At 46.1% G+C, this 13,159-nt stretch overlaps 1 protein-coding gene across 1 annotated transcript in view; it reads right to left on the bottom strand.

Moving 5' to 3' along the window:
• Positions 1 to 13,159, bottom strand: part of SLC16A10 (solute carrier family 16 member 10) — a 108,963-nt gene that overhangs the window by 2,697 nt on the left and 93,107 nt on the right. Inside the window, exons 4-5 of the mRNA XM_072739031.1 lie at positions 12,424 to 12,567; positions 2,105 to 2,333 (exon numbers count right to left, since the gene is read on the bottom strand). Of these exons, the coding sequence (XP_072595132.1) occupies positions 2,105 to 2,333; positions 12,424 to 12,567 (373 nt within the window). The remainder of the gene's footprint in view (positions 1 to 2,104; positions 2,334 to 12,423; positions 12,568 to 13,159) is intronic.

Raw genomic sequence — 13,159 nt, 5'->3', positions numbered from 1 at the left:
CACTGGTTATCATATTTGGCTGTAATACTATGACCCCTCAGCCTCCCGGTGAGTCCAGCGCTCTCCTCCCAGTTGCTGTGTATTGTTCTGCCTACTTTGGAAGTTTCCGATTATCACCTTTGTTATTGATCTGTTATCAGTTATTTCTCATTGGAAACACCATTCCTACCAAAGTGCTGCTTATAATCTGTTGTAGACTTGGAAACCCTAAAAATCTAGTCTTCCAAGGTATAAAAATAGTGTAAATAGTGTTTTACTTGGGGGACAGGGTTCTCCTATAGGGAGATGGGGGGCAGGGGGAGGTCTGGAGGGAGATTGGGGAGCAGGGGGAGGGCTAGAGGGAGATGGGGGCCTGGGAGGGCTGGAGGGAGATGGGGAGCAGGGGGAGGGCTAGAGGGAAATGGGGGCCCGGGAGGGCTGGAGGGAGATGGGGAGCAGGAAGAGGGCTGGAGGGAGATGGTGGCCTGGGAGGGCTGGAGGGAGATGGGGAGCAGGAGGAGGGCTGGAGGGAGATGGGGGCCTGGGAGGGCTGGAGGGAGATGGGGAGCAGGAAGAGGGCTGGAGGGAGATGGTGGCCTGGGAGGGCTGGATGGAGATGGGGAGCAGGAGGAGGGCTGGAGGGAGATGGGGGCAGGGGGAGGGCTTGAGGGAGATGGGGAGCAGGGGGAGGGCTAGAGGGAGATGGGGGCCTGGGAGGGCTGGAGGGAGATGGGGAGCAGGGGGAGGGCTGGAGGGAGATGGGGAGCAGGAGGAGGGCTGGAGGGAGATGGTGGGCTGGGAGGGCTGGATGGAGATGGTGAGCAAGAGGAGGGCTGGAGGGAGATGGGGGCAGGGGGAGGGCTGGAGGGAAGGTTCTCCTGTAGGGAGACTGTGACCTTTAGTGACTGCCCGCTTGATTCATGACTAGGTCCCCAGTTGGCAAAGGTGCTGATTGATATGTGTGGTCCTAGACATGAGAGTGAACTGTCACTGAGCCTCTCACATGCCAGACACAGATGACAATACATACATTGGAATTTTATCCTAATTTTATCGAATCGTAACCTAATAATTCACATTGGCACCCAAGTCTTATTGAACACGAGGCATCTTTATACTACTCAGAAGACTCTAAAGGTGAAATTCCTATAACATAAAATTAACCATTTCCATGGTGTTTACCACATTCACAGTGTTATCCAACCACCACCTCTATTTAGTCCCAAAATGTTTTTATCACGCCAGAAGGAAGCACCCTACCCATGAAGCAGTTACTCCCTAATTCATTACCCTTCCCTCCAGCCCCTGGAAGCCCCCAATCTGCACTCTGCCTCTGTGGATTTACCTATTCTGGATATTTCATATAAATAAAACCACACGGTATGTGGCCTTTTGTATCCAGCTTCTTTACTTAGCATAATGTTCTCAAGACTCACCTATGGGGTGGCATGTATGGGTACAGTACTTCATTCCTTTTTATGGCTGCGTAATATCCCCTTGTATAGCTACACCACATTCTGTTTAACCATTCATCGACTCATGGACATTTGAATTGTTTCCACTTAGTGTTATTTTCCATTAGTTATTTCTAGGGAGGATATGATTTCTGACACAAAGCATATTTAGAAATCGTTCAGGGACCCCTGGGAGGCTTAGCGGTCGAGCATCTGCCTTTGGCTCAGGGCATGATCCTGGAGTCCCAGGATCGAGTCCCATGTTGGCCTCCCTGCATGGAGCCTGCTTCTCCCTCTGCCTGTGTCTCTGTCTCTCTCTGTGTCTCTCATGAATAAATAAATAAAATCTTTAAGAAAAAAAATAGAAATCTTTCAGAATCTTCATCTCTTTTTTAAAAGCAACCATGATTCTATTTCTTCAAAACACATACTAAATGAGATATAGGAATTGTGAAAGCTTAAAGCCCAGAAGATTACAATTATACATTTTATAGAGTGTGTCATGTATCAGTAAGAATAAGAGGGATTCCTCATCAAACTTTTTCAACGTGTCATCCAAGGCTGGTCTCATCAAAAATGTTACCAATAAGGTACACGCAAAAGCAAAAGACCAGTAACCAATAAATCATAATATATTTTACATATAATTACTGGAGAATCATTACATTTACCTGCAATAGGTGGTCCCACTGTCATGGGTATAGACATGAATCCAAGTAGAAATCCAATTGCTTGAGAAACATCCTGGGCACCAACTAATTCAAAGGCAATGGGGGCCATAATGGAAATGAAGCATCCATCGAAGAGACCCATGATGAGACAGACAGCAATGAGGGCCCCAAAGACCCTACACAGGGGAATCATCATGGACATCAGACCAATGAAGAGAAAGGAGAGTACCTAGGACAAGACACCACAATGTCAACTCTGCTCTCAGGAAAGGTGAATGTTATAATTACTGAGCAACCTGCTTGGGACTTGTAGCTGACCACCGGTTAGTTGCCTCCCTGGCCCAGTTCACCTTGATTTTATATATATATCAACTCCCATAATCATCTCCCCTAAGTTCTAGCACTTTCTCAAAATTTCCATAACAGGAGAGAATAAAATAAATATTTTTATATACTTACTTTCCCTTCTAGCCTGTAAGTTCTTTGAGGTCAGAATCTGTACAAAAAATCATCTTTGGTCTAGATATTCTAAGGATTAAGAATCTTGCACCTGGTCAGTACTCAATAAATATTTGTTCTTTGAAAATCAGCTCAAATTCATTCATCAAACATCCGACTTTGAAATTGCATATACCCTATTGGTGTTAGTCCTTCATAAAAGGAAAATACGCCAGCAAGATTCGTACTTCAGGGCACCTGGGCATCTCAGTCAGTTAAGCATCTGCCTTGGGCTCAGGTCCTGATCCCAGAGGCCTAGGACTGGGTCCCGCACTGGGCTCCCTGCTCAGAGGGGGGCCCGGTTCTCCCCCTCCCTCTGCCCCTACCCGACTCAGGTTCACTCTCCCTCTTTCTCTCTCAAAATAAATAAAATCTTAAAAAAAAAAACCCCAAAAGATAAGTACTTCACATCACAGAGCTTCCAGTTTGATAATGACAGAAGGTTTAGATATTTAAATAATTAAGAATATATTGCCTGCCAATATTCCAGACATCCAGACATACTCTGGATATTCAGACCAAGTGAGAGATTAAAATAACTATGATTTGATATGCATTACATAAATATGTACTGAGTTTTGATTATTCAAATTCCAATTAAGTTTTGACTATCGTAGGAAATATGTATAATATGCAAATGAAAACATAAACATATCCTACTAGAACATCCTAAGAACTAATTATGTAATCCAATTTTACTTGATAGTGTAAATCAATATGTACTTTCAGACACTGTCTTCTGGTGACATAGCACAATCAGACCCTATTTAAGCCCCCAGAGTTAAGGCTGAGGCATATTTTGAGCCACAGGACACTTTCATGTAACCTCAGTTAGTAGGACCCAACACTTGATTTTGCTGTCTGGCAGCTCCTGTGCTCTGTGCTGTGGTATGTGCAGAAGACATGGGTCCTACCCGTGGGTTGTGGGGAGATGAACATGTAAAACGAGTACCCATCAAGTGTTCTAGATGTTGCCATAATTGCATATTCAGAGTATGGTGGGTACAAAAAAAGGAGCAGACAATTCAATAATTCTTTTAGGCAAAGAACTAAATAAAACTGGACAGGTCACTAGTCAGCAGAAGAAATGTTTTTAAAAAGCATCAGGGGCAGCCCAGGATCTCAGGGTCCTGGGATCGAGTCCCACATCAGCTCAGTGGTTTAGCACTGCCTCTAGCCCAGGGTGTGACCCTGGAGACCTGGGATCAAGTCCCGTGTCGGGCTCCCTGCATGGAGCCTGCTTCTCCCTCTGCCTGTGTCTCTGCCTCTCTCTCTCTCTCTGTATCTCTCATGAATAAATAAATAAAATCTTTAAAAAAATTTTAAAAATAAATAAAAAGGCATTAGTCTTTTAAAAAATATGTGTATAATAGCAGCTATCCTTTCTTTAGTGTTTACTAAATGCCAGGCACTGTCCTAAGCACTTTAGCTAATGATCTCCCAACAACTCTGTGAGGTGGGCACTAAGGTTATGCCCATGTTACAGATGCAGAGAGTGATGCCAGGAGACGTTTAGTAATGTGCCCCCCGCCCCGAGAACCGTGGTCTGCACAAGCAGTAGCAGATGGCACAGTCCCAGAGGGTATCCCCCAAGGACGAGGGGCCTGGGGAAGGGAGAGACCATGTAAGCAGCAGCCAGCTGCATCACCATCTTCGGTTCTGTCTTTCCTAGGACCCACAAGGCACACCTTTGGCACACCAAACTTGGTGGCTCACCTCAGGACACCCCCTCACAACCTCGTCCGCAGCAGGATCACCTGAGGAGCGCCTGACGCCACAGACTGTGTAGGGACACAGGAAGCGCAGTTTTGCCAAGTTCTCCAGCTGCCTTTAACACAAGTGGTCCGGTGACCCCACAAAAAAGTTTCAGGGGCACCTGGGTGGCTCAGTCAGTTAGCGTCTGCCTTCAGCTCAGGTCACGATCCCAGGGTCCTGGGATCGAGTCCCACATCGGGCTCCCTGCTCAGTGAGGAGACTGCTTCTCCCTCTCCCCCACCCCTGCTCATGCTCTCTCTCTCTCTCTCAAATAAACAGAATCTTAAAGTTTCAAACTCCAGGTCAGATCTCTTTTGACACCATCATACCATACAGTCGAGTAAATTTTTCTCCTTCATTATTGAAATATGACTTTATGGTATGATGATTAGTTTAAAACGCTTGAGTTAGTTATTTGATAAGTCTGGCACCTCATATTTTCTAAAGAACACAATCTCCCATTCTCCTGATGTTTTTCTTTTTTAAACATTTTATTTATTCATTTGAGAGACAGAACGAGAGAGAGAGCAGGGGGTGGTGCTGGGGGGCAGGTGCAGAGGGAGAAGCAGGCTCCCCGCTGAGCAGGGACCCAGAGCCCGGTCACGACTTGAGTGGAAGCCAGACGCTTAACCTAACCAACTGAGCCAGGTGCCCCTTTTTATTTTCTACTTAAACGTTTTCTCCAACTCAACTTCACTGAAAACACATGCATAATCTCTTCACGTGGGTAGTTAGTGGACTGCAGCCTAGCAGGCTGGAGAACTAAGGTTCAGAGGAACAAGACCAGGTTCCTTCCAGTTCTCTGTGACCTTGAGCAAGTGAAAAGGCTTCCTGATGTTTCCCATCTACACAGAAAGACCTAAAATAAATCACAATGTAGAAAGTGGTTTGAAATTCATAAGCAGGGAAAGATTTCAAGAGTGTTGTCACTGATAAACTAACCACACTTGAATAGTCTTAATTATACAGACATTTTTAACTCTACCTACAAACATAAAGAGAGATAAACCTGGAAAATCATTGGACTCTTAGAAACTTACCTATTATCACAAACCCCAGAGAATCTAGAATAAAACTTCAGGACACTGTGTGGGGCCACATTCGACGGATTTAATTGGTAAAGCCACAGACCAAACATTCCCAACCATGCCACTGTGACTGCACAAGGTTAACTTTCAAGAATATTTTGTTCTTTGAATAGGTTTCCTATTCTTTTACTGTTTTGTTCAGTAAGAGTCTCTTCCAAGATATGAGAACCAGAGTGATTTATTGAAAGCCTAGCATGCTATTTGGACAAAGCCAACTGTGCTCAATAAATGAATATTTTTCTCAAATTTATGTAACATGAGACCCAGGTGCTTTACTCTTGGTAGTTATCCTGATTTTTCTATACATTTTTGGCCCCTTCCAATTTTTGTCCTTTGGTTCATTTTGTAAAAAAAAAAAAAAAAAAAAAAACTTAAGTGTTTCAAAAATTTTTTTTTAATTTTTATTTATTTATGATAGTCACAGAGAGAGAGAGGCAGAGACACAGGCAGAGGGAGAAGCAGGCTCCATGCACCGGGAGCCCGACGTGGGATTCGATCCCGGGTCTCCAGGATCGCGCCCTGGACCAAAGGCAGGCGCTAAACCGCTGCACCACCCAGGGATCCCAAGTGTTTCAAATTTAGGGGTGTCTAGGTGGCTCAGTCGGTTAAGCATCAGATTCTTGATTTCAGCTCAAGTCATGACCTCAGGGTCATGAGATCGAGCCCCATGTCGCCTCTGCACTGGGCATGGAGCCTGCTTAAGATTCTCTTTCCCTCTGCCCCTCCCCACCTCTCTAAAATAAAAAAAGTCTCAAATTTATTATTATATATTTAAGCGTATAACTTTATTATTATTTTCCATTACTATTCATTTTAAATATCCTAAAAGATGTGCCTTCCCCTCACATGGGCAAACTGTCTTTCTCAGTCCTAGTTCTACTCTCTAGGGCTGAAAAGACTATTGTTTTGCCTGTGCCTTGCTTTCTCATTTGTTTTTCTTTTTTCCCTTGCAAAAAAAAAAATTTTTTTTTTTTTTAGAATCTGGAAAGACAAAGAAAAAAAAGACTCTGGAATGACATTTATATAGGTGAATAACCTATTTCTACTTATTTGAACCTAGAATCTAACTCTGATTTACACAAAGACAAAATATTTTTGTAGAATTTTAAAACATCGGAATATGCCAGGAATGCAACTGCTGTGTACATCAAGGGGAAATTACACTTTGCTTTATCCAAAAGAAAAAAAGAACCGTGCACCCTTGTGGAAAACTTGCCTGAGTGACAGCAACAGGGCTCATGTTATCTAAGTCCGCCCAAACGACCCCTCTGCACCTGCCTTCATAGCTGTTACAGTCACAGAACTTAATCTGTCAGCAATTTCTGGTAACAAGCCAGTCATTCTCCCCCATGAGCATATGATTCCTTAATACTTTACCTGACTACGAGTTCTCCTCAGTTCAAACTATAGCAACTATATTCTCTCTTTTTTCAATTAGTTGACAACAATCATTAGTTGTTACTCAAAATTGTTAAGTTTTAATAGCTTAAATAGAAATTGTTATTTAAAAAGGAATAAAGGGGAAAGGAGAAAAATAAGTGGGAAATATCAGAAAAGGAGACAGAACATGAGAGACTCCTAACTCTGGGAAACGAACTAGGGGTGGTAGAAAGGGAGGTGGGCGGGGAATGGGGGTGACTGGGTGACGGGCACTGAGGGGGGCACTTGAATGGGATGGGCACTGGGGGTTATTCTATATGTTGGCAAGTTGAACACCAATAAAAAATAAATTTGTAAAAAGTTTAAAAGTAAAATTTCTTTGTTTTTCTTTAAGAATTAAATTCATAGGCATTTACACACTTACCCTTTAGCATCTCTCAGAAAAAAGCTAGTGAACTGTTCATATGGGAGTTTCCGTACTTTATCAGGCCCCCAAATAAGTATTGCTCCATCCATCAACTACTGATTTATAAACACTGCGCTCCAGTTTGACAAATAAATTTAGTATTACTACGAGCTTTTTCCCCCTCCTCAAACACAGCAGCTCTGGTTAGGTTTACATGAGGTATTTAAAGGTCCATAATTCTCTTCTAGTCTCTGGCACAGATTTAATAAGGCATTGACAGTATTTCTTGCTTTTGGTTTCTTAAAACCATCCAAGGAAAATCTTCTGTCACAATATTATAGGTTCTATTACAGAAGGTCCTTGCTTGAGTTAGTTTATATAAGGACAAAAAAAAAAATTGTTTGCTTTTTTTGCTATTATCCTTCCCCATTTCTATCACAAGGAGAATATTCTTGGAGAAACGTCAGTTTAAGTTTTGCTCAGGAATCTAAGTATAGCTCAAGAAGAAAAATGAGCTGCACCTGAATAAGCAGAAGGCATTTTCAGAGGCAGACACACAGAGTCAGTGTTGCTCCTACTAATTTATTCAATATAAAGTTTCCAGGCTTTCAGAGACTCCGGCCAGGAACCCAGAGCAGAAAGCCTTTAACCATTATTATTCCATAAAATGCAGTTTAGTCATCTCTTTGCTCAGAATTTAAAATGGTCAGGCTGGGGATCCCTGGGTGGCTCAGCAGTTCAGCACCTGCCTTCGGCCCAGGGCGTCATCCTGGAGTCCCGGGATCAAGTCCCACATTGGGCTCCCTGCAGGGAGCCTGCTTCTCCCTCTGCCTGCGCGTGTCTCTGCCTCTCTCTCTCTCTCTCTCTCTCTCTCTCTCTCATGAATAAATAAAATCTTAAAAAATAAATAATAAAATAAAATAAAATAAAATAGACTGAAAATACCTGGAAACCAGGACCTTGGTAGAGTTTAAATTCAGAAGCAAAAGTGTGAGACTCTTTTAAAGATTTTATTTATTTATTCACGAGAGACACACAGAGAGAGGCAGAGACACAGGCAGAGTTAGAAGCAGGCTCCATGCAGGGATGCGGGACTTGATCCCTGAACTCCAGGATCATGGCCTGAGCCAAAGGCAGGTGCTAAACCACTGAGCCCCCACGGCATCCCAAGTGTGAGACTCCTCAACAGGGCTGAAGAATCTATCCATAAGCAAAGGTCTCCGGGGCACCTGGCTGGCTCACTCGGTGGAACACCAACTCTTGACCTCAGGGCTGTGAGTCTGAGCCTCCCGTTAGGTGTCCAGATTACTTTAAAAAAAAAAAAAATTAGCAAAGATTTCTAGTTCAGGATAACTAAGGTCTCCTTTCATGAGACCTGTTCCGAATCAGGATCTGCTTCAGTATTTGACAATATTAAAACATAATAAAAGGAAGGGTTTATTAATCGTCCACTGTGGGCCGACGCTTTATGTAAGTCGTCGTCATGAATCCTTCCCGCAGCCCTCTGCCGGTTCTGGAGACAGCTGGTGACGAGATCTGGGGTGAACTCTTCTCTCACTCCAGAGCCTGTGCTCTTCTGCTCCGTAGCCTCCCAAACCCAAGGTCACTGTGGCCAGAAATTAGACCACGTGGGAGCTTGTGAAATGTATTCTGTGCCCGGCTGCTGGGAGGCGGGAAGGGGAGAGAACTGTCACAGCCCCCCGGGGTCGGGCTCTCGCAGACCAGAGTGGGGAGCGGGTACGTCTGCACCAGCGGTGACAGGAAGGTAAGGAAGGTAGGCAGTGGGGACATTCCACCTCTAGAGGTGAGGCCAGAAGGCAGACGGCCAGCGAGGGAAAGAGGAACAAGCAAACAGGCAGAGCTGGAGTTGGCTGCAGCAGAGAACAGCCAAGAATCAAAAACCACACGGGATGGCTGGGAGTTGGGCAGGGAAGCCAGGAAAAAGGAGAGACAGAGGAGGGGAGTGACAGAAAGGGGCGAGTCCAGTAGCCACATGGGTTAGGCCCGTGTTGGCTCCTGTGCCACTGCGTTCCCAGGAGGGGCCCACTGGTGGCCCCGCAGCCGCAGGACACACCGAAGGCCGCCTTTCTCCTCCACAGGCCTCTCTGAGATGCAGTCCTCTCACCTGGGACTCAGCATATGCTACTGTGGAGAACGGATGACTGCTCTCGTCCCAGCAATCTCTCCTCCACATACAACCACAGTGACCTTAAAATGTGAAATCGAGGGCGCCGGGTGGCTCAGTCGGTTAAGCATCTGACTCTGGATCTCGGCTCAGGTCATGATCTCAGGGTTGTGAGATCGAGCCCTGTGTTGGGCTCTACGCTCACTAAGGGGTCTGTTTGAGATTCCCTCCCTCTGCCCTCCCTCAAATAAATAAATAAATAAATCTTCTTTTTTTTTTAATGGTTTTTATTTATTTATTCATGAGAGACAGAGAGAGAAAGGCAGAGACACAGGCAGAGGGAGAAGCAGGCTCCATGCAGGCAGCCTGATGTGGGACTCGAACCTGAGAATCCAGGATCACACCCTGAGCAAAAGGCAGGCGCTCGACTGCTGAGCCACTCAGGCATCCCTCTTTTTTTTTTTTTCAACATGAAATCAGACCACGTCATTCTCCAACAAAGACCTACTACACTTAAAGTAACATCTCTTCCTCTTGGCTTTGAAGGCCGTGTGTAATCTGGCCCTGCCTAGCTTTCCAGCCTCTCCCCACATCACTCTCCCTCCCCTCTTGAGCTCTTCATCTTCCCTGCCCCCAGATGGCTCCAGGAACTCAGAGACCACGTGTGTCTTGTTGGCCTCACCCCGCCAGGGTCTAGGTGGAGCACAGAGGACACAATCTTTGGAAAGCATGAAAGGGAGCTGAAGGTCTGTAATGCAACAAGTGTCCATTAGAGGGTTCTCTTGGCCCTCGAGAACAAGACCAAAGGCTCCACAAGAATGTCCACAGTTCGGTCTTAGCAAGAGGGGGATGATCGCACAGCAGATGCTTTCAGATGTAGCTACTCTCCCAGCTGTCTACACTGCCTTCCACTCCTTCCTCCAGCTGTCTGCTGGGACCTCACGCAGACGCCCGCCGTGGGGCACCTCCCTACGGTGTGGAAGGAGCCACGAGAGGTCCTCGAGGGCTGGGCTGAGCAAGAACACTGCACGTGGGCAAGAGGCTCACGTTGGCACATGGGGCCCTGTCAGTAAGTGGTGGCTGTTGTTATTTCACATCAATTAATGGAAGTTGCTTTATCTGTAATAAATGTCTCCTCATCATTTTCCCGTGCCCAAATCCCACCTCTCCTCCGAGGCCCAGATCAAATACTGCCTCCCATCCGTATAGTGAGCAGACACGATTCCCCAATCCCAAACGCCCCCTCCCCGGGCTCCCCTTCACCTTCCTTCCACAGCTAAGCTTTTGGCCTAACTCGTCTACACCGCCGCTTACCCAGGGATCGAGATCAATCTTCAGCACCTGCCACTTCACTGAAACTGTGGCTAAATCCAATGAAAACCTTTAAGTCTGTAACGTGCTTGCCCTCTCGCCAGCTGCTCACACGGCTGACCACTCCTGTCCCTGGACGCACGCTGTGCCCTGCTTCCTCCCCACCCGCCTGGCCACCCTGTTCATCCTCTGCTACTCCTGCCACACGAAGGCCAAAGTCCCACAGGTCTCGCAGAGTCCTTCAGGGGCTCCAGACTCGGCTCTCCCACAAGCACCACAAATTTAAAATGGCAAAGATGAACCCAGCGTCTCACTCCCATTTACGAACTACCCATCTTTATGAAACAGCATAACCGTCCACTGTTGACGGAGCCACAAATCTGAGACGCAGCCTAGGTGGCTCCATCAGACTCTCATTCCCAGTGTCCCTATTTTACTGTTTGATCCCAGTGTTCCCGCCTGAACCCCTCCTGTCTGGACTACTTCACTAGGCTCCAGCAAGTCCCTTGGCCTCCACTTAAAAAAAAAAAAAAAAAAACCTTTACTGAGATATAAATTCACCTACCATAAAATTCACCCATTTTAAAGTACATAACTAGTGGGCTTTGGTTAACAAAGTCGTACAACCGTCACTCCTGCCTAACTGTACAACATTTACATCATCCCCCAAAACTATCCCCCCGCCCCCGGTGACACCCCCCTGCCCCCCAAGACCCAGGCAACCACTGATCTGCCTTCTGCCTCTGTGGCGCAGTCTGTTCTGGAGATGGGGCTGTACGGGATGTAGCCTTTGTGCCCGTCCTCCACCTCATCCCACCCTTCGCGGTCACTGGATTGAGCTTAATAAAATCCAACTCCTGTCCCCGTTGCTTGGTTCGGACCCTCCGAGGGCTCCTGGTAGATTTCAGGATGTTGTTCATCCTCTTACTGACCTGGCCCCTGCTTCTCCCTCCAGACGGTCGATTTTCGCTCTCCCTTTATGCCCCTTCATCTCCTTTTACTCAGTTTCCTAGACACAACATACTGTGTCACACCTCCACCTCTCTGCCCATGTGGTTTCCTCGGCTTGGACACACTTCTCTGCCTTCCTTATCTACCTGTCTACCACTCACCTCTTAGCCCCCCAGCAGCCCTGGAGGCCTGCTCCGACCCTCACTAGTGATCCAGATGTTTCTATGGCACCCAGCTATAATAGTCAGTATTCCGCCGCGCTGCAGCACCATGAGACCATTAGCAACTAACTGAGGGCACAGACCATGGCTCACGCTTCATCCGCAGCATTTAGCACGGTGTGTGGCACGAAGGAGTCATTTAGGTACTTGTCGAATGAGTGTCGGTACGATCTGGAATTACCGTTAGTGTAGCGCGCACCCCTCAATCCCAGGAGGCAATCGGCAATAAAGAAGTTCAAAAGAAACACACACCCCTGAATTTCACAAGATATTGCAAAAGGCACATGACCGTGAGAGCGGTGCCAAAAATAAAACATTCTTCTTAGAAAAAGCAATGGGCGAAAAACATTCTGATTTGGTGGAGTTCCATGACAAAACAAATAAGGTTGCTGTTTGAGCGCCAATCTCCCAAGTTGAAAACCCAAAACTCAACCAATTTTGCCCTTGAAAGACTGCTGGTAGAAGTTAGGGTCTAGAAAATACTTGTCATTTTTACAGAAGAATTTAAGCAAGTAAATACCTATAACAAGACATGAGGTGATAAAGATAATTTTGCTGGGAGGAAAAGTGGCCTAAGAAAGTACCTGAAGGTAGACCTTCTTCACACCAGGCACGTAATCTGCAATCCGGCCAAAGAGCAGCCGTCCGACTCCTGAAGTGATGCCAATGCACATGAGAATCACTTCTTTATTTTTTCCATCTTGAAATCTTTCATTCACGTGTTTCATCTGTGGACCGAAGAGAAAGAAGCAACACTAAATACGGCGGGGAAAGCTGACAAGTTTTGACACAAAATGCTTTTGTGTCTCCACCATGTGATGGACTCTCACCTCCTTCCAAATCCAAATATTTATAGTTTCTTCTGTGATAATTTTTCATCAGAACGTATGAAGCCAAGGCTAACCTGATTTAGCTCGCATAAAAGAAAACAAGGATCCTCATGGGAGGTCTTATTTCAAAAAAGGGTTACCGATGACACATTTCCTAAGGGAACATGGAGCCATTCGCCAGAGGAGGAGCACCCTCCTACAACCCCGCTCTCTCAGGGTCATCTAAGGACCCCATTCTCTGCTCTCCTTAAAGGCAGTTTCACATCTTCTAGAACCTGAACCCAACTGACACCCCTGAAATAAGTCGCCCCGGGGCTTCCAGGGTAAGAGCATCAGGTTCCCTCCCTGCGAATTTGCCTGTCGTGCGGCATCAGGACAGACAGACGCCGAGGCGGTTAACACGGCAGGTAAGAGAGAAGCCTCTCCGAGAGACTGCTTGGGTTCAAGTCTAGGTTCTATCCCTCATCAGCCTGGTGACCTTGAGTAAGTT

This window comes from Vulpes vulpes, chromosome 1 (genome assembly GCF_048418805.1).
Source record: "Vulpes vulpes isolate BD-2025 chromosome 1, VulVul3, whole genome shotgun sequence".
NCBI lineage: Eukaryota > Metazoa > Chordata > Mammalia > Carnivora > Canidae > Vulpes > Vulpes vulpes.
The sequence above is the reverse complement of the archived record's forward strand: the minus strand, read 5'-3'. Positions and strand labels throughout refer to the sequence as shown.